The sequence below is a fragment of the Diplotaxodon limnothrissa genome, linkage group LG5, assembly GCF_057381915.1.
Source record: "Diplotaxodon limnothrissa isolate DT_005_m linkage group LG5, D_limnothrissa_male_GT1.1, whole genome shotgun sequence".
NCBI classification, from domain to species: Eukaryota; Metazoa; Chordata; class Actinopteri; order Cichliformes; family Cichlidae; genus Diplotaxodon; species Diplotaxodon limnothrissa.
Window position 1 is genome coordinate 12,456,992 of NC_140600.1, and position 22,205 is coordinate 12,479,196.

The following is a 22,205-nucleotide window of genomic DNA, read 5'->3' on the forward strand; positions in this document are numbered from 1 at the left end:
CTGCGCATGTTCTGCCGCCTATATGCCTCTGAGCCTGGCTACATCACACTGACTTCCATCTTCACACACACAATAAAAATGACACACAACAGGAGTGAAGACTCAAATCTATAACACAAAAATAAAAGAAAAAAAGCTAAATGTTTGCCGTGTTCGTACAGAAGGGGAGGGTCAGCCTCACCAGCCGTTAAAGGGCTTCTTTTATACCCAGCGGAATCAACACTTAGTTAATGGCTGAGCCGGAATTAATTGCACGTATAATCGACACAATTTCGATAAGTGGAATAGGCTTCTTTTTCTGCTACAAAAGACAAGCAATTCATTCTGTATTAAAGTAGGCTATCGGCTGTGTTATTGAAGATGACCTCGAGTTGATTTATTTCCATTCACTGTAATATCTGTTAAGTAAATAAAATAAGCTCACAGACAATGCCTGACATACGTCCCGTACTTTTAAAATGGACAATCACACTGAAGGATACAATTCTACGCGTCTTTGCTGTCAGGGTACTCAAGCTGCGCAAGGATGCCAAGCCGTTTATTTTTTTTGTGGGGTTTTTTTGGGGTTCTTTTTTTGTTGGGGGGGAGAGGGCGGGAGAAACTGCTGGAAATATGCGCTGACACTGAGTGCGGCGCACAAAGTCTACCTATTTTGTGCAAGAAAGGCGCTTTCCTTATGAAACAAGTGTACACCTCGTTTCGATAAACCCGTCTTCAGCTCTTCAAGCCTCACCCGGTATCTAAAACACATTTTGCCGCTCACTTGGAACATATAAAGGCAACTGCCTCATATAATCCCCCACAATAGGCAGCCTTACGGATGCCTACAAATATTTTTAAAAGCGTTTATTTCTTTTTCAGGTGGAAACAATACAGTAAATGTTGGCCACAGAAAGGCGATCGGATCTTGCACAAACAGTCGAAACAATCGCAGAGCCGTGAATAAATTTAAGTGACAGGGACTGGGGGAGGGGGGCACGCATTTATTTCCAAAATTTATCTGGTGATTTTTATTCCAGTGTGGAGCTGCCTTGCACTAAAAGCTTTCGACTAGACGAGAAGGAATTTGGGTTTCCCCAAATAAATCTGCTGCTGAATGAGAAAGTATTAGTTAACCGTGCCGCATTTTTCAATTTATCTTTTTGATCGTGTTATTTTTAATTTGTCATTTGGGTTGGGTCGTTTTTTCTTTTTAAAATGGCCTGCAACTTTAACGCTGCATTAGGCTTAAGGCTGTTTGCATAGAGAGGCAAATCTCCGAACAAGTTGAACACGTTTGCCTCCCAGTGCAGCTTTCAGTTTCCTGTCTCTTGTTTGCTATTTGTCCACAGTCTGCACTAAGACTTAAAACACCGAAATGCGTCGGGGCGGGGGACAGAGGACGAGGACAGGTCATAAAAAGGCGAGCGCGCTGCATGAACGTTTCCTCGCCTTTTTTTTTTTCACCCTTCTAAGGCACGTTAAGCTGCAATAAAAACACCTGATCGCTAGGTGGCGGTAAATTACCACAGGTCTTTTCCTAACATAATGCCAGTAGTACAGAGGTGCACGTGAACCAAGTAAACGTTTTCTTAACCTGTATCAATAATAACTGGGATGCAAAATTGATTTAAAGCAGAAGAAAGGGCATGACTTCTCAGGAGTTTACAGTATATTTATTCAGAATCAAATGTAAAAGATGAGAGTAAAAAATAAGTCCACCCATAACTTACAGAAAGCTCATAGTAACATACATTTTAATCTTCCATATACAGCAATATTATTTCCATGTTAAAATTCCTGCATTCAAGTAATATAAGACATATTAAAGATCTGTCCTTACAGTGACACCCCCCCCCCCTAAAAGCACATCCTTCAGCACATACAGGCATGGTGCCAAACGGCTGCTGCAAGTCTTTCATGAAATCTTTTGCAAGCCCAAAGAAAAACATAATGCTATGTGTGGAACAAGTGTTTGCACTGTGCTTGAGTCTGAGGTAAAGAATGAATTTTAACACCAGTGTTGGATAAATAACACAAGAAAAGTGGGTATCATGGGCAATTTTTTAAAGTGAATGTGACACTGTGGGTAATGCATGTCTAGTTTCTAAACAAGAGTGCAGTCTATGAGGGAAAATGTCAATTCTAGCATTTAAAAACAAAACAAAACAAAACAAAAAACAACTTTATTTCAGCTAGACTTAAATTCACGGCACCTTTACCTGGACCAGCTGAGAATTCGTACACCAACAGTTAATGTTACTGGCTACAGAGGCACCATTTACATACAAAAATACCTGCACGCACCCACAGGCTCTTATGCATGCACCACACACACTCTGTCTTTCACACAAACACAAACACGGCTTGACTAAGCAATGCTAGGTGTATTAATTTCTATGACTAAACAAAGATGCTGCATTTCTGTCTGTGAATAAAAATTTATGATACAGTACACTAAATGATACTTACAGATTCAAAGTGTGATCATGTGGAAAAGGGAAAGAAAAGTGCCCAAAGATTGAATATATTCTACTATACACACCTGTCCCCAGACTGATAATGGTAACACTGGTTTCTGATGAAACTCCCTTAATTTCCAGACACTATTTTATACACCTGTACAAGTTTGATAGCTGAGATATTATTACACTTAGCTTCCAACAACATCTTGGTTTTATTTGATCTTTTCCTCTTTTGGGGAACTGAAAAAACAAAACAAAAGAAAACTTCATTGTCAAGCTCAGGCCCTCCACCACACGAAGACAAAGGGAATTGGGTAAGAAGCCTGCTGGAAGTGATGAGCCATCTGAGGATGCCATTTTTACTTTCTTATTTGGTTATTATGGGTTCCAGTTTGGGGTTGATGAAGGAAAAGCCAGCGAAAGCTGCCTGGTCCATAGAATCAATGAGGTTTTTATCAGCATGGGAGAGACGCGGCTTCTCATTCAGGAACTCACGATCAAAGTTGCTGTGGTCACTGGGGGATTTCTGTTGGTGGGAGGTTAGGCATTTAGTCAGGTTAAAGTAAAAAAGAAAAAATAAGATGAGGTATCTGATATCCTACAGGCAAGCAATTATATTTAATGACAGCTCTAATTAATAGCTGTGAACTAATGTTAATTAAAACCAAAATTTTAGGCCCATACCACTTTAGGCTTGAAAGGAGGCTCCACTTGTCTCCTCTCCAGTGCTGTCCAGTTAATGTTTTTGAAGAATGGGTGTCCTCGGATGTCCCCCACAACACCCAATCTGCGAGTGGGATCTCGCTCAAACAACTGAAATAATAACAGAACACAATAGATCTCATTATGTAACTATAATTCCACAATACGCATGTTTGCCTAATAATTTATTCATTTATATTTTTACCAGGTCAAGCAGGCTCTTGGACTCCTTGGAGATCCACCGAGGGTAGTGAGGAATGTCCGACCTGATGGATTCAAAGAGCTCGTCCTCATCGTCACCTTGGAAAGGCGACTGACCAATTAGCATCTCATACACCAGGACACCAAAAGACCACCAGTCCACTGAGAATGTGTACTTCTGTCCACACAGGATCTGAGATAAGAGACAAATTGATCAGAAGCATAGAAGAAGAATGAGGAAATGTGATGTCTGGAGTGTTCTGTTCTTGTTACATAGTATTACAAAGAGACTGCAAACAAACGATTCAGGTTGCCACCTGAATGCCATACAGATTGTGGCTTTTATAAAAAGGTGAAAGATTTTGATGGAAAAGTAAGGTATTGAACCCTTAGCCGGGCAAACCAACCTCCGGTGCGATATAATCTGGTGTCCCACAGAATGTGCTCGCTTTGACATCTCCAAAGACATTCTCTTTGCACATGCCAAAGTCTGCTATCTTTATGTGTCCGTCCTTGTCCAGCATCACATTGTCCAGCTTCAGGTCTCTGTAAACAGATATAGGATGATATTTAAACAATGTAGGACTGTCACAGTAAATTCAGTTTGAAGCCATGTAATCTAAAACGAAATTTCAGTTTACTCTGCTGCAGTAGCAGACTGAATGCAGAGAATGCAGGAAGTAGTACAGAGAGCCTGTGGGATTTTACCTGTAGATAATTCCCTTTGAGTGGAGGAATTGCAGTCCCACTATAATCTCAGCAGCATAGAATCTAAAAGTTGAGGAAATAACAGTTTTAGTACGATTTAAGACCCAATGACGCTGAAAATGATAACTCATACAACACTTGTAGCTTTTTTTCTTTTCTTCCTTTTTTAAAACACTCTATCCCCATGTACTCACGTAGCTCTGTTGAGATCAAATCGTCCCTTGTCTTGGATGTGAAACATCAAGTCACCTCCATTCAAGTACTCCATTACAAAGAAGAGGTGCTCCTGTGCAAATAATACATTATTGTAAGTTAACCAGCAGACGTAAAGGGGATATGGAGAGCGGGGTAAGTTGCTCACACTAATCCATTTTCTCGGTACGCAGAGAGTCCACACTAATCTGACAATTAAGAAGTTCCAAAAACCTTAAAAGAGTTTTATATTAACACAGGGTCATTAAGTCTTGAAAGGCAGAAAAAGTAACTTTTAAAAATAATTATATCGATGCCAAGGCTCGCTGCCTGACTGGCTCTCATCAGTTATTACTTACTTACTACTATTGCATGGCACTAAATTTAATATAGATAATGACTTACAGGCATTACAGGTGTTGTTTTCTATGCCCGTAGCTGTTGTGCAGATAAATTCAATATTTTACCACTGCTGTGTGTTCCTTTGAACTGAAACGCTGTTAAAACAGTGTTTATTTTAAAACAAACTGAAAGAATTGAATTGTTGAGGATGCAGCCTTTAATGACAGCTTGGAACTGTGACTCTTATTGCTGCAGCCTGGAAGACTCCCCATCAGAGAACATGTTCTATGAACTTTACTAGCAGAGGTGTTTAGCATGTGTGCACTTACTTTTGACTGGAATGTGGCATAGAGATGAGTGAGAAAAGGGTTGTTCCAGGCGAGGGAAAGGACTCTTTTCTCCACCATGGTGCACTCCACATCGTCATCCATGAGAACGACGTCCTTCTTCAGGACCTTCACAGCAAAGTACAGGCTCTGTCCCTTCAGCTCTGCAAGCAACACCTGGGGTGTCAGAACCACATTACTGTCAGTAACATCATCAGGTTAATCAAACCTGCTTCATAACTAGAGTATAACAAAACAAACTGAGCTATGTTTTTGCATTTCTGTGTAGATGTTTCACTTCAATGCAGAGCCCACAATGCCCACACTGGGACTGGATATAAATAAATTTGCCTTCTCCTTTTCTTGTAAATCATTCTGTGTGTTAAATGATGTCTGGCATCTGTGGTGACAGATGAACAACTTGTTATTGCGCTTGAAAGCAGTCAAATGCTCCCATTGCAGAGTGAAGGAAGTCATTTCAGAAGCAGCGGGGGGTTGTACAGATCTTATAAGCGAGACTAAAGATCAAAAGTGGGATAAACTACATCTGCCATGTAAATCAAAATGTGCTTTAGTTATAGACTTAAATTAACAAAAAAAAAAAAATTAGCACATGAGATTTTTTTCCCTTCAGAGGTTTCTTCCTTTCAGAGGTTCCCTTCATCTGAATTTAAACATCTTCACTTTTCCTTAGTAATGTTACTTTTAATGGTTTTGTCTTCTAAAACATGTGAATTTTTACTTTGTATACAGTTTTTTCAAAATATTTTACTCCCATTACCAACATAATAGTTCATGGTTAGCATCAGCAAAAATTCCCATGTGGACAATTGAAGGACTACTTTGAGTTTATTTTCTTAAGCAAACATTCTTTTCACATGCAAGTCTGAGTAACATTATGGTGCCTTACAGTCCATGATAAAGACTTAAAGATTTAAAGACAGCAACATGGAGCATACCTTGCCAAAGCTGCCTTTTCCCAGAACCTTGTGGAATATTAGCTGGTTGAGGGAGAGGCGTGCCTGGGAAACTGTAGTTGGGGCTGGGGCGGGGCTAGGGCTAGGGCCCTTCCCATTGCCACCTGCTGTAAAATTTGCAAACTTTAAGTAAATGAGTATGCAAACCTGTAAACAAACATGCACGCAAACTGAAACAGCAAAAAGGTCATTTTAAGGTTGATAATAAAGACATAATTAATAAGGAAAGAATGATGTTGGGAATGACTGTTTCAACACTGCATTTTTAAATATGCCCAGCATTCAGATAATGACATTATTATATTTGCAAGCAATTGCTTTGATCCAAAACCTACAGTTTCAGATTTGCTTTACACCGTGTTTTCTTACTCTTGTTTCTTAATTATGTTATTTAGAGGGTGTATTGTTAATATGGCCATCTCAGACACAGCAGCTTCTCCCACCTGCTGTTCAAACTTTCTGTTTGCAAAAGTTTGCTTAAACAGCATCTGGCCTTAAAATCAGAGGAGGTAAAACTGCATGCCGCAGACAAAGCATCACTCAGGTCTAGTAATAGGTCCCCTAAAGCTGATACACCATTTTAGAAAAACTTTGTATTACAGTCAGTGCTACAATGAAAGCTTCTCACCACTAGGGTCCACTGTTGCATTTCTGACATCTTGGTAGATTCCAATATCTGGTGCAGGGGAGTCATCAGATTTCTTCACAGATTTCTATGGAGAAAAAAAGAAGTTTGGCAACAGATTCTTTCATATTTTTAATTAGTTTTTCTTAGCTTTTTAATACAATGTTCACCCAATGACTGTGCAAACCTGGGAGACTTGAGACAAAGCCTCTGCTAGTAGTTTCTGGTTGATTCCACAAAGATTGCCCACTTTGCTTGTGCAGCCACTATGTACGTTCATGCCACAGTCTGGTCAGTGGAGTCAACAATGGAACGGCCCAAGCAAAGGAAAAGATTCAGAGAGAAAATATATTAATAAAAACGAAAATAAAAAAAAACAACAAAACAAACAAAGAAACTCAACACACCAGACTTACCTTCACATTTAAGGCCCTGCTTGTACAGACCCCACAGTAGACTTCCACAGTGGTCACAGAAGGTGGGGCTCTTGTAGTTGTAAGTTTTAAAGCGATGTGGCATGTCAATATTGAAACGTTCTTTCTGGAACTACAGACACATAGAAGAGCATTAAACCCAGAGAATGCTGGTACCTGACGATTAAAACACGCAAGATTATATGTTTCGCCTGTCTAAGCTAAAGTCACACAGAACTTCTACAGACAATAAGCAATCACACGTTTCAACTGATTTGAACACTGAATCCAATACTGATGATGTTTGTAGGTTTGGGTGGATGTGTTTGGCTCAGTATTCATTTGAGTCAAAGATATGTGGTCGTGTAAAGACAAACAAAAAAAAGTACAGTGTTAAAATGACTGTTTAGTTGACATAATAGTGTATCACTGATATATTACTACAAGATAAAATACAAAATCATCCTCAATTCCATGATAAAAAGAAACCAGCAGAGTGACTGTACTCGTCCATACACAACTTCGCTCACCATAGTCTCACGACTGTTGGTCGCTGTTCTAGTGCACTTGCCAATGATTTTGTCGCTGCACTTCCTGTGGATTGCTGCATTGCATTCTGTGTGAAATAAATAAATCGATAAATATTGTGTTAACTGTGAGACTGAAATATTAGCAGTCCATTCACTTGCAACTTTGATGGTTCCCCTTTTCCTGGAGGTGAAAGGTGTTTATGTGTAAGTCTGACAGCACATGAATTGGTAACAGTCAAAGAAACACTCACGTTTGCATTTGTATCCTTGCTTGTTGAGCCCCCTGCATGGGGAAAAAGGGAGAAGGTAAATGGCTGAGCTATATCCAATTTAGAGAATATATTATAATATTCTCTGCTAATACTGTAAAAGAGTAATATACACGGGATGATTTTAATTGTAGGACTGCTGATGATAGTGATATACTTTAGATCGTGTGGAGATAACTAGATTCTCCTCCCATCTTAGGTCATAAGATTGAAACTATGGGTGTAAAAATACCAGCGTCAGACAACAGACTCAATAAACTTCAGACTTCCTCCTCCCTGTTTTACAAGATATAGATAATACTGAAGTTTGAGTACAAGGAGGAGTTTGGTTCACAGATTAGTGCTGCTGACACTGATATAACAGCCTTGTGGGATTTCCCTAGGAGGTGACTCATTCTCACAATAGCACTCTTACAGGTTTTTCCCCCCTTAATTCCCTTAAACTGCTCCATTAAGCAAAACAAAATAACCAATCTTTTAAGAAAGACATTTGAAAGTATGGACTACTTGTACCAGTGAAATAAAACACGCATGCACGCACACACACACAAAGCAAAGCAGAAAAGCAAGCAAACAGACAGGCAAACTAGCTGCCTCTGGATTAGTCACGTTCAAACAAAGTGGAAGGAAAAACATTCATAGCCTCACTCTGAGACTCTACTGAGATTTAAAAAAAAAAATACACCAGTGAAAAACTAAGATTTAATAATAATAGTGGCAGCTGCCATCTAACAAAGAGGGACTTTTGCATCTCACCAGAGAAAGTCTCTACAGACAGAGCAGAAGGTGGGCTGGTGGAAGAAGGTGGACGTGAACTCATGGTTCTTGATGACAAGAATCTTGGGCTGCTTGACTGCGCCCCTCCTCCTGTTCAGGGTCATCAACCCGTCTTCAGTAGGAGCCTTCAGGGTCGGCCTAGCAGCCACTGTGGGGAGAGATAGAGTTAACAATCAAATAATTGCATGTCCATTAAATTTTAGAAACATAATTTCTGTCAAACGTTACCTAAATTCAAACAGTTTGGCTGATAAACCTTGAATGTTGCCGCTGTGTATTTTATCACTGTCAACTGTAACAGAAAACTATTTGTTAAGAATACCTTATGAGCTAAGGAAAGGGGAGACATGAGCTACTGCCACTGCTGAATGGAGGCTAAACACTGCAAAATGCCTCCCTGGATTAGCTGCTCTAACTGATGCAAATCAAATGGGTGGGGGTCAAAAGTCAATCAGAGAAGACAGCGAAAGAGGCGTGAGAGTGGTAAACAAAGACATAACAGAAACTATGGAAGAGACAAGGGGGGTATGTGGGTGGATGGGAGGTGGCATTTTGGGACAATTCAAAAAAAGAAGCCGCCTTAAAGACAACAGAACAGACGGGGGGAAAGTGGGAAGAGTGATGAGGTGAGGGACAAACTTTTTTCTTATCTGCCAGTCTACTGACAGATGTTTGTTTGGACAGCACTTTGGTAAGTTGAGCCAAGAAAGTGGGAGCGAGTGAGAGGAAAAGAGAATGACAGAGGGGGCAGATACTGCTGATGACTGTTCACGCGTGCCTAAAAATACTCCGGGCTGCTTTTCAGGAAACTTACAGAGGGTGTTGGAAGGAGACAAGATGCAGAGTATGGAGTTTTCATGACCCAGTAACAGCAAACCCAGACTGTGCCACTCCCACACTGAAACTCTCATTACACAGAACGCAGTTTGGAAATACCACGAAATGTTTGTTGTGTTAACAGTGACTATGCGGGCTGGCCTTGCCATCCGGACCAACTTGGTACCCTAAATGCAGCATGAAGCCAGCTAATGCTCTGCTATTATTAATATTATTATTATTATTAAGAATGTACTTTAATGGGCTTCACAGACTGACAATGCTGCAGTGTTTTTTCATTTTAATTTAGGCCACAGACATCAACAAAAACAATTAATACAGTGTAGGTGTTTGTTTACCCCAGTTCTTAGTAAACTCACTAGTGCGGTGTATTAAGAAAAACAAACATTTACAGTCCTTGTCAGAAATAGTTGAACTGCAGCCCAAGCCACAGGCTAAATTTGTAATGACACCAGAGGATTAGTTTTATTCTGCAATGGTTTCATGGCACACCTAGTCAGCTGACCAGACCAGTGTGAGGTGTGAAACCAGCATGCAGATTAATCATCAACAGCCTGAGGCAGACAGATTATTTCAAGGCACTTTAGAAGCGTGGCTGCTCCACAAACCTCATAAACACATGTAATCTGTGGCTGGTTGTAGAAAAATAAGGAAAAATGAAGCCTTTCTACCAGTAGAGGGTGATGTATAGCGAACAGAGTAGACAGATGGGAAAATGGTGGTGAGGGACGTGGGTGACTGTTGCCGGAAAAGATCTCAACTTTCACTGAGCGCACATCTCCCTGGTGGTCTAGTGGTTAGGATTCGGCGCTCTCACCGCCGCGGCCCGGGTTCGATTCCCGGTCAGGGAAAACTCTTTTCATATATTGTCACTACTCGCGCGTTTCAGTCAAGTCTCAGGTTATAAATTAAATCTGTCCAAGAGCAAACTTTATCTATTAAATGAAGACGCGTTTCCAATAGATTTGTCGGGTTTCCCCTTTAAAGTGGTCAAAGAGCAGTTCGCCTACCTGGGTATTACAATTACAAGAAAGTATAAACAACTTCTCAAAGCCACCTTTTTTACGCTATTGAAGAATGTCAAACAAAGCCTTCAACAGTGGTCGCCCCTGAACACAACTCTGGTCGGACGAATTAATTCAATTAAAATGAATATCCTTCCTAAATTCTTATACTTATTTCAATCTTCACCAGTCTTCATCCCCAAGTCTTTCCTTACAACTCTAGATTCTATAATCTCCTCTTATATTTGGAAGGGTAAATGACGTCGAGTAGCTAAGGTGCATTTACAGAAACCTAAGATTGAAGGTGGCACTCCCCAACTTCCGCTTTTACTATTGGGCTGCCAATATTCGATCTCTGACCTACTGGTTACAGTCTGGGGAGGGTGTGGGCCCCACCAGCTGGCTGGCACTGGAATCAAACTCAACTCATGGTATTTGTCTTGCCTCCTTCCTGGGTTCTTCTCTTCCTTTATTCATTGACAACTTTGGATCTAATCAGATAATTCGGCAATAATAATATTAATATTAATAATAATTTTTCACTTCAAAGCCCCATCCTTTCAAACCACCTATTCTTCCCCCCAACTTTGGACAACTTGTTCCAGGTTTGGTTTAGAGCAGGTATTATTTGCTTTAAAGATCTCTTTATACACAATAAACTAGCATCATTTGACCAGCTGTCAAAAAAATACAGTCTTCCCAAAACGCACTTTTTTTAGATACTTACAACTGAGACATTTTTTGCAATCCCACCTCTTCAATTTTCCAGAAGCTTCAGCTGCTAACTTACTGGACAAGCTCCTTAATTTGCAACTATCAGGCAAAGCTGTAATGTCTTTATAATAAACTGTGCAGTGTAACACCAGCTCCCGTTGTGGGCCTCAAGTCCACATGGGAGAAGCAGTTAAACATATCTATGTCACATGACGTCTGGGACTCAGTCCTTTCTCTGGTAAACTCTACATCACTCTGCACCCGTCGTTCCCTGTTACAATTCCACATGTTTTGGACCTGCCCTGGCCTAGCAAAATCTTTGGGAGGAGGTTTCCTGCACTTTGAACAAGGCTACCGGCCTGAAACTAGCTCTCAACCCCCTACTTGCTCTCTTTGGTACAGCGGGAGAGGATGATAAGTATATTCCCAGAGCAAAGCGTAGGGTGCTGTCTTTTGGTTCCCTCCTGGCTAGGAGTGCCATTTTGATGAGGTGGAAGGCTGCTGCCCCGCCCTCCCATGTTCAGTGGCTTGCTGATCTCATGTCATGTCTCAGTCTGGAAAAGGTCCACTGCTCCATCCAGAACCAAAAGGGCACATATGATAAAATTTGGGGTGTCTTTCTGGAAAACTTCTCTAAACTTCAACTTAAGGATGTTCCAGCTGAGTAACGGATTTGCTGATCTGATCTGATGTTTGTCTGTGTTAACGGGAACGTGAAGCTCAGCGATATCGTAGCTAACTTCTGTGTGGTTCTTATGGAAAGGGTTAGTTAATATCATAATCCCTCCCGGGTTGTGGCTTTTATTTTGTTGGGGGATTTTCTTGTTTTTGTTTTCTCTCTTTTTGTTTTTCTTCTGGGTTTCTGCTTGTTTGGTAAATAATAGGAGAGGAAAACAATGTTCCAACATGAGAAGTTCTGTTTTGTATTCATTCATTTTAAACAGTTTGTGTTTTCCGTCTTCTTTTTTTCCTTTGTAAACTATATCCAGAAATACTCAATAAAAATATTTTGAATTAAAAACCGTTTTCTACAACCTGTAATATATATTTTTTAAATGTAAACCTACTTCAAGTAACAGACACTTTGATCAAGTTGGATCCATTTCCAGCCATTTCACATTAGACAACAGCATGTAGAACTCTATGTGCTTTATAATCATGCCTGAAATGGGCTGGACTCAACTGGCGTAAAGGCGATGTCACATGTTTCCATGCACCAATATCACTATCTGAATCTGAAGGTGACACCTGTTTGGTCACATGTTTATGTTTCCACAAATCCACTGATAATGATCAAAAGACCTTGCATGTTTTCTCTCCCCCAAGAAGAATAGAAAACTAGTGATTGTAAACTAAACTTGAATCACATTACCTGCATCACCATCCTCCAAAAAAACCTGCACAGCCATCTGAATCTTCCCAGAAGGCTGCAGGTCCACCCAGAACTCAGCACGTCCGCTGCCTCTAGACTTGGATTTGCAGCGCTCTGCCAGCACAGACACGCCCATTGTGGCCTTGGCCAATGGCTCCTCATTACTCTGCATAAGAACAACTTCTAGGACACGCCCCTCCTTGATATGAGCATCAAAATTGGACTTCCAGGGGGGGTACATGGTGGGCTTCCTCTGAACCAGGGTCTTCCCTCTCTCTGTAAAAGAACAATGACATCATCATCATCATCATCGCTGCATTAAGGAGTGGTTATAGCTCAAAGATGTTTGTTGAGAATCAGTTTCCTTGTGGACTTTTGAGGGCAGTAGATAGTGACAGTCAAACTGATGTTGTAAGGTCTCTTTGTCAACTGTTGCACTTCTTGCACAAGCACAACTGTACATACCTGTGTCGATAGACTCTTTTATCCTGATGGCACAGATGGGAGCATCAGAAAGAGGAGACAGCGCGCCCACATCGTAATTACTGAGGGTGATACGCAGGAAGGGTGGCATGGTGACCACTCACCAAAGGCTCCTGGGGGCGAAAAAAAAAGACTGTGATTTAAGCCACTCTGTCTAGACTTTCTAGAGAGAGATCTTTGTCTCTTGCTCTCACACACACTCACACATTGCTCAAGTTCTGTGCGTAAAACAAGAAGGAAGAGGGTAACAGCGGCTAGCAGCATCCTGCAGAGGAAGTAGTGGTTTTCTACTTCACACATAAGTTTGGAAACTACCTGCCAGTAACGAGGGAAGAAGGAACAGAATGTCAATCCTAAACTGTACTCTAGAGAGGCAGACAGCGAGAGAACATTTTTCAAAACAAATATATAATTTCAACCCTTTTGTGAATTCTTTTCAGCAGATGTTACCATCTGTTGCTCTGACCATTCTTTAAAAGGCTCCATAACTGTCAACACCAACAACAGCCCTGCTATTTGTGAGCGGACAAATCTGGAGCGCTTTTAATGTTTTATTGGGGGGGCTTGTGTTTATCCAGCATGTTAGCGCTACTGGCTGAAATTCTGGGGCCTGTAGGTGAGTGGCATAGCAAAATGTTCAAACAAATGCATGTCTCCTTTTTCAGTAATCTCATCTCTTCTGTCTAATACTTCTATCTAGTGTAGTCTAATAAAATGAATGCTTCCATCTAAATTTTACATTTCCTAAGTTCCTAAAACTGTTGTTGTAACAAGACAAGTCATCTACTTATTAAAACTCCATTTCTTGTGCTAAACCATTCTTCGGATGTTGTGTCATAGTGGAAGAGTAATTCCTCACTTCATTTTCTGTACATGAGATTCACAGAAATGACATGCCGCCTTTGTGCGTCTACATTATCGGTCACTCATAAGAAGACAAGGTTTGTTCGTGTTCACGTTCCTTTCACTTTGCTGAATGAAACATGCTCTGAGGTGCCAATTGAAGAACCTGGTATGTGTTTTTAATGTATGTATAAGCATGCTGCTCAGCCTGCTAAAAGGTAGACTAGATGCTATTTTGAGCTCAGGCTGGAAGTAAGATCACATCTTGTGCTCGCTGGGGTGACACTCAGAATTTCAGAGAGAGAAAGCAGGAGAGTTTTTTTTAACTATAATAAAGGGATGTGTAGTGTCTGGGAGGCAGTGATGTCCTACACAGACAGGCCTTGTGATTTGGAGGTCAAGGCTTGAAATCCAAAACAAACAGTCTGGGTGAGGAAATGAATAACTAACTGTGATGTCTCAGAAATCGTCTCCAATGTGCTCTTTCATTGCCAACTTCTTTAACAGACAGAAATTATTCAGTAACCAGCACATATATGCCCCTTTCACAGCCTCGGGCACCTTAAATGTTTATATAGTTATGAAATAATACCATCGGGCAGACGATGAACTGAAGATTGCTAAACAAATGACTGTTTCTGACTGCGGTCAAGACTGCTCTTAAACAAGAGGAGAGCATTTGAAAGTTCCTATACATGTACTCACACAGGCAGGCATACAGGAATAGGAAGAAAAACACATAAACACTTACTGGGAATATATACTTTTCCAGTTTTATCAGGACTTTACACACACTTTTTCCAATGTACACATGCACAGACATTATGTGCAAAAGAAGGCCTTGTTTCCCCAGAGAAAGTGGAAAAAGTGAGCATATGCAACTGGGGAAGGGGTGGGTAGGGGAAAAGAGCAAGAGAGAGAAAGAGGAAGAAAGAAAACAAAACAGACAACACACTGACAGACATGCCACTGGACATGAGGGGGAAACCAGAGTCGCCCTCACTAGACTGACTCATACAATAGAATCAAACTCCAGTGAAACAGATACTGTACATACATCTGTCAGTGTGCGTCTTTGAAGAGATACAAAGTTACTCTTAAATAAGTCTTTAGTACTTTTGGAGAGCCAGAAGATGTAAGGCTGGGCTGCATACCTGTACTGTCTCTCTTAACTTCAAAATGCTCTTCAGAACTAATTAGAAGGATCACCAGTATGAGGAAAACAAGAGAACAAAAAGATGCTGGTAACTAGGGCTTTAGCTGCCACTTGGCTTGGGAATTGGGAAGGATTTCTCTTCCAATAATCACACACGGTGATTCATGTCAAAGTCAGTGTTTAATAGGAACAAATACAGAAACAGCAAACCCTGTAATACGCACAACAGCAAAAAACACACATTTCGGTATTAAGCAGTACAAGAAAACCAGTGGCACAATAGCCCTTACTTGAAATGACATAAAACAAATATTCTATTTTTGTGCACTGAGTTAACGTGACATAGTCCTGGAGAGGGACGTGCGTGACTGCCTACAAAAGCTAGGCCATCATTTAGTTCATGCTCAGCGATGCACCACGGACAAGTCAAAGGCTTGGTATGAAGTGAATTTGTGGAGATGGCGAAGAAATGATCAAGCCGGTCTAGCAGGCTGGGGAGTAACCTTTAATTGTGCAGGTCGGAACAAAGACGGGTAATTTGAGAAATAAACAAAAGTTGGACAACATACAAGAATCAGAAATATGGTTCAAGATATTACTGGCATTGCTTTAAATCCTTGTTCCCTCTTGCTACATAATTACAAGGAAGATTTGTTTGTTTAAAAAAACAAACAAACAAAAAACAAACAGCATGTGATGTTGTCCACATAAGGTTAGCAGTTTAGAACTTGTAGACTAATATAAACTGTCTCTCAATATTAGAATATTTTAGCAGGCTCGAAAAGCCAGCCAACTAATTTTTTAAATGGGAAGAGAGTTTAATTTAGTCAAGTTAGTGACCTGATCTTAGCCCAGTTGGCTCCATCCCCTCGGACAAAGCATGAGCATGCTGGACGAATAAAAGGCAATTAGAGCCTCTAGCATCAATAAGGGTCTGTTGATATCTAAAGGTTGTAGACTTCAGACAATCACTGACTGCAAGAAGCCAAAGGCACTTCATTTGGTAGTCGATAAAAATTCTCTTGAGATGTTAATTTAAAGACCATTTTAATTGTTGCCACAGACACAGTTTAATTTTAAAGTCTCTGTGCAAATGCTAGAAAATTGGAACTCTCGAGATACTTTGAGTGCACTTTATGCCCATATTTTATATATACATATATACAGTATGGGAATGGGATGATCCCAAAACAGCTGTGTAAGTTTTTATGTTTTACTTTAGAAGACTTTCCACACTTACGGTACTTTTGAATTTCAAATGGGTGAAAAATGGGCAGGTGTAACTAACATAAATAAACATGACTCAGCTGAAGCGATCCAAAAATAACCCTGTAAGCCGGCATGGCTACGGTAAAGACCCTGAAGTACATCACTTAAATGGAATGTAACCATTGTTAATGCTGACATTACATCACCTTATCGCCACTGACACATCACAATGTCCACAAAACAAAAGATCTGCGCAGATTTAAATACACCAGTATTCTCTGCTTACATACTGAGGGCTTTTTTTATTTCCACAGAAGATGTTTGAACATGTCACAGGCGGAAAAGCACAGGTGGAGAACTAGAATTACTGGCTCTTGGTTGTACGACGCTGCCAACAAGTCAATTTGCAGCTGACATCTACATCTGCACAGACTTATACAGAAAACAGGGATCTGGAACAATTTGTTTTAAGTGCTTTTATGCTCAGCCAAGAAAACAAATCTGTGAGGACATATCTTAGACGTGGGAGTAGACAACAGTTAAAGGAGAAGAAGTGAACTGAAGAATAACATTTTAACCCAGCAGCACAGTATCCTATGTACAGCGCAATATTTCGATCATGATTTCTTGAGTTTGAGCTCAGAAAAGAAAAAGAAAAAAGAAGAAGACCACATCTCCTGTGAGATCACGATGACAATGACCTCTGACCTCCAGGTTCTAATCAGTTCATCACGGAAAACAACGAGATTTTAGGCATATGTTAAGAAACTTCCTCAATACATTCCAGATTTACATCATGTTAACGAGACTGGGAAGGATGGGAGATAACCCGTGACCTTGACCTTGACCTTTGACCGAAAATTATTTCATTCTTCAGTTTCCTTCGTGCTGCTTTGGTTTCATGGTTCTGCACTGTGCAGGCCTGCTCACTGTCACTGTTTACTGAGACTAATTTAGAGTTGAGTCATCATTAACAACCACTGACAGCTGAGATACAAGATTGATGTGTAAGAAATGCTGAAAATGCATCTGCAGTATATTCAGTATGCCTTTGAGTTTCATACGTCATGCGTTTGCTTACTTAAAAATAAAAACTAAACTAAAATGTGGCTGTTTCTCGCAGACACTTTGTCTGCCTTTGTGCCAAAAGATGACCCAGAGTAATGAAAACTAGTCTAACAGGATTCTATATACAAACCAGTGAAGAGTGTGGATGCAGGCAACAGAAATGGAAATGATCAGTCAGCCAGTGCATCTCAAAAGAATCCCAACATTAATGAAGATAACTCAAACAGCTGACAGGTAATATCACTAAAACCACAGTGAGAGGACATCAGGTTTAGTTGCTGGTTCTATTTCAGGGCAGATGATGCTTACATGAAGTAGATTTGGCATGTTCCCATACTGCATGCAACATATTCAGTTAGAATTATTGGGAAATTGACCACAGCGTTAAAAAAAAAAAAATGAAATGGAAGAAAATCTGCCCTGTGAGAAACTTTGGTTCTTGTGTCCTTATTACTTCAATGCACAACATGCACTGAAAGAGAAAAGAGAGGGGGATGCAAGACTGAATGGGAATGCAATCTGCACACATGCACTGCAGACCTGAACTTCTCTAGGCATTACCCAGCAAAGCTGTATGGTTGAACACTAATGTCCTAAGCAGCCAGGCGAGACATTAAATATCCTAAACCAAATGGCATATGTCCAGTCGTGAGAATGTGGCTGATGTGAACGATCTCCTGTTGTGTTTATTCATTATCATTTACACTCAATGCGTGACCCGATTCCTAACATTTTCCAGAGATCATGTATGAATAAGACTACGGACAGACCCAGAACAGTCTTGCTAATGGAGTTGGTCGAGCCAGTGAGAGCTGAACAAACACAAATTATTATGAGCCGCTAACTTCATAGTCAGAGTCAGTCCTAGAGCAAATAACCTGGTGTGTGCATATGTGTGTGGCTGTGTATGTAAACATCCATTATTAATCACAAAATGGCACTTAATGCTGGCTGAAAGAGAAAGAGAAAAAACCCTCTCCACACTGGAAGTCAAACTGTGATCATGGAAAAGTGCTGTTCCTAGCTCCTACACCACATTTGATTTAAGAGCAGGAAACTTTGAACTGCTCAGCAAAAACTAATTCCTATTTTCTGTTTAAATTACAACCCGTCAGACGTTTAAAGTCAAATTGTAGATCCAGCTCTGCATCCTGCATGCACAAAGAAAACCATGCAGCATTTTCTGTGGATAAACTGAGTAAACTTTCAGGAGAGTCAGACAGGGATTGCTGACTTTTGGTCATTCATTATGATGGCAGTATTGACAGCTTACTGTCCACGTACAAATTTAGCAACTAGTTACAAATGAATGCCACGGTACATCAAAACAACGGTATGCCAAAAAACTAGGCAGGACTAGTAGCGCAAAGTTTCAAAATCTGCAGCTGAGGAAAGGTGAGTGGTTGATACAAATATAAAGGGACAGGCAGAACCAAAACCAAGACCTTCCTTGGTGGAGGTAATAACATTACATGACATAGGTAAACCTCTGAACCTAATCAATTGCTTGATTTCCTTTCTCAACCTCAGTTTTGACAGAAAACTTCATCAATTCCACATACCTCACTTAAATCCGCAAGTCTTTCATTGAGGCACGGTGGTGTGCATTATTACCGCATTACCTTCTGGAAAGCACACAAGTGTGCTCGCATAAGCACATACTAATAACCTTGAACAAAGGGGCCTTTAATGAATTTCAGCAGAGTGTGGCTTGAAGAAAAATCAAAGCCTTCCTTTCTTTCACTAACCTGGGTTAATAGCTAACACCCCTTTCCCAAACACTGTCTCTCTCTCACACACACACAGGTAATACTAACAGAGAAGTTATACTGCGATGTTAAATTCTGCCCGACTTTCCCCTCTATCACGAACTCATAAGACACACATGCACCACCAATATGGTTAAATTAGGACAGGGGAGAAAAGTGAGAAAGATTTGGAGAGATGAACTGATGTTACCGCTGCAAGGTCAGAGACACAAATCGCTTCAGTGAAGCACCCATGCCTCTGATCATTCTGGATCTGGGAACTGCGTCAATCAAACCAGTACAAGCTGGTATTAAATGCTTGAGGAACAGTACACTTGAACTTGAAATTTTAGTGCAACTGTTAAATGGGAGGGGGGCTTTTTGTTATTTAAGAGGAACACTGAGCTCTTTGGCACAGTTTCAAACCTGCTACCACAGCGAGGACAGAATCCTGCCCTTGTCTGCATACGTGTGCGAGAGTCCTCTCTCCACATGCATTAAAAGCGGTGTCCATTTCTGCCCCTCTCACAGTTTACAAAACCTTAGTTAAGTTGAGCAAAATAGCATCAGAGCAAGGGGAGCCAAGCAGGATTGTGATGTGTGTGTGAGAGACAAGAGGGACAAGGCCAAGGGCAAGTAATGAGCCAAACTATCATCACCCACAGATGAATTAGCAAAATTTGAGCCCAATGCCCGCGATTCTTGCTCTTTCATTGTTTACTTGTGTGGGGGGGAAAAAAACTGCATGTGTCCTATTACAAAGGTCCACATCATATGTGAGTGTGATGGGACACACTAATCAGAACACACTTTCCAAGTGTGCCATATTATTTAAATTGGAGAAATAAAGAATAATGATTTGTCTTTAGTATTTCTCTAGTTAATTCTCAAACATAGCTGGGTTGGTAATTAAAAGGTTTAAGCTGTTTAAATGTAACCAGCTCTTAGGTACTGTCTTTAAACAATGTTTTAGTTATTCATACACAATGAATACGCCCTGCACATTGTAAGGCTTACGTGAATCTGTAATGTTTGTGAGTTTCGTGCAATTGGCGGGATCAGTGCTGTTCCTCACTGAGCAGATGTCCCAACCGCATCCTCCAAGCAGCTCATGATGCCACAAGCCAATATTGACAAACCAGTAACTGCAGGCAGATGCAGTCAGATAATGTTACCTGCAGCCTCCGCAACACAAGAGGCTTGTTTTGCAGTGAGTGACACAAGACTTTTGCAAGCAATGGATGGAATATTTCAACATGGGATAATGGGTTTAGTGTTGCCGGTCAGATAAGAAGTTGTGTTAACCATTTCCTACTGAGAAGGCCGAGTTTTTACAGCCGCAGGAACGAAGGGTAATCCTCACACAGACACATCCCCACAAACCAAAGTGAGCCATCATATGTACTCTGGGTTGTGCTGTCATGTCAAAGCCACATGTGATTCTGGCAACAAGAAAGAAGTTACATTACCGCAGGATGACTAACAGCAATGACAGCCGCCTAACGTGAGGGAGGACCTTTGATATTTCGAGCTGGTGGACTTTAGCCTCAGCTGAACAATACAATCCGGTGTTGTGCCAAAAAGTGATTGTCTGCCAAAAACTGATTTCCAGTCTTTCTGTGTATTTTTTAATGTGTAATATCTTTACGTATGTTCGTAAATAGACTTCGGTGAACAGGGTTTACAAAGGGGTTATATAGAGAATTTAAAAATTATCCGTTTTTCAAGTATCTTCACAACTCTGTGTTATTGTACTTACATTATAACCAATCCGGTCCTTTATCCCCACTTAAAATATTTTTACAGAACTATTGTAATATTTGCTGACATTTCTGCTGTGCTCTTGGCCAACTTACTCTTACAAAATACATTTTAATGTTAATGAGATTGTTTTTAACTGCAAAAATAAAGATTATATAAAAGTCACTGCCAAAAACTGATTGTGGCTTCTACCTTGTTACACGAATGTTGTTTGTGGCTCAAGATGACTTTATGTCATCCATAAGGGATGCATTTGGCATATGTTTCACATAGTATAGCCCAACAAGTTACTTATAGCAGTTTAAATACGAGCAATCAGTTTTTGGCAAATACCGGAAATCAGTTTTTGGCAGACAATCACTTTTTGGCACAACACCGGCTTCGGTACAAGTGAAACCGCTTCGGCAGACGGCTGCTGTTTGTAGTGACGGTGAGACTGTCAGCACTCTGTCCAGCCACACCAAAAACCTGCGATTTAATGGAAATCTACTAAACACTCACCCAGTACTGTACCGCTTATGTCACTATGATAGCTGCAGAACTCAGTTTTATGACGTTTAAAATAATAATTAACAGCACTTGCATATAAACAGTGGTAACAATAACTATGAAAATATGGCGTTTATGACACTTTTACACACACGAATTAGGCCTATACTAAAGATCACGCGTGTACCCCATTTAAACCGTCCCTTTAGCTTCTGCGGCAGGTGGATTTGATATAACGAGAAAACGCCCTGTCCCTGATTTTCACTATTATACGGGTTAACTTTTGTGCCAAATTGTAGTAGTTACTCGCAGGACCTATAAGCTTGTTTCCCCGGTTATTACCTAGCTCACTGATTCAAGCTCTTGCCACAGTACGCGAACCTGCAGCAACGATACATGGCTTAAAGTTTCCCGGTCTAAGTGACAAAAACACGATAAAACACACAGAGAGGCTTTCTGCGACAGCAGCATTCCTCTTTCTAGAAACCACACAGCCCTAACCATCAGTTTACGGCTAAACAATCGAGGTTTGTAGTCACCAAGTGAGACTAAACACCAGCCAGAGTCGTGCCAAGGCAAACGCTGGGGACTCCTGACTCCCACTACACTGCAAGCGAGGAAGGACTGTTGTCTCGGTGTTGTCAAATACCGAGCTCAAGCTTCTTCTTCTTTTTAACGCAATTAAGTTTTTGTTGCTTTATAAAAAAAAAATGCGACTTACCTCGTTAGCCTGACTCTAAGTTTCTTTTTTAAGTTTTTTTCTTTTCCCGGAGCTTCGACTTTAAACGGTTGAGTGGTTTTAAGGAAGTGTTCAAGTCCGCTGCTGTTACTCGAGGCTCTCCCTCTCTGTTTGTCTGCCAGCTTTTGTGTGTCGCGGCTCCTAGCGGTGCGCGCGGCGACTGCGTGACGTCAAACAGGTGCATTCCCGGAGACACGAGCACGAGCGACTCTGTGATTGCCACAAACCCATTTAGGCGTGTTCACATATTCATTTACAAACCGAGCGCGGTTGCTT

The 22,205-nt window shown here is 40.7% G+C and overlaps 1 protein-coding gene and 1 non-coding gene across 2 annotated transcripts; one reads left to right on the forward strand and one right to left on the reverse strand.

Moving 5' to 3' along the window:
• Positions 1–2,771: 2,771 nt before the first annotated feature.
• On the reverse strand, positions 2,772–21,971 carry prkcdb (protein kinase C, delta b). The gene is made up of 17 exons (XM_085353868.1): positions 21,912–21,971; positions 12,899–13,029; positions 12,434–12,709; positions 8,486–8,654; positions 7,712–7,743; positions 7,461–7,546; positions 6,934–7,063; positions 6,705–6,805; positions 6,521–6,605; positions 5,875–5,996; positions 4,919–5,092; positions 4,250–4,341; positions 4,056–4,118; positions 3,755–3,893; positions 3,352–3,540; positions 3,129–3,257; positions 2,772–2,970 (listed from the first exon to the last, which is right to left on the reverse strand). Exons 2-17 carry the CDS (start codon positions 13,005–13,007, stop codon positions 2,812–2,814), a joined length of 2,055 nt encoding a protein of 684 aa, XP_085209994.1. The 5' UTR covers positions 13,008–13,029; positions 21,912–21,971; the 3' UTR covers positions 2,772–2,811.
• trnae-cuc (transfer RNA glutamic acid (anticodon CUC)) lies at positions 10,123–10,194 on the forward strand. Its single transcript has one exon. It is a non-coding gene; the product is annotated as a tRNA-Glu (tRNA).
• Positions 21,972–22,205: the final 234 nt, after the last annotated feature.

Excerpts from the sequence above, each read along its gene's own strand:
- prkcdb (XM_085353868.1), bottom strand. The coding sequence starts at position 13,007 with ATGCCACCCTTCCTGCGTATCACCCTCAGTAATTACGATGTGGGCGCG. Across the intron at positions 7,744-8,485 it reads GTCTGTAGAGACTTTCTCTG|GGGGCTCAACAAGCAAGGAT; the intron begins GTGAGATGCAAA and ends TTCCCCATGCAG. Across the intron at positions 3,258-3,351 it reads CCAAGAGCCTGCTTGACCTG|TTGTTTGAGCGAGATCCCAC; the intron begins GTAAAAATATAA and ends TTATTATTTCAG.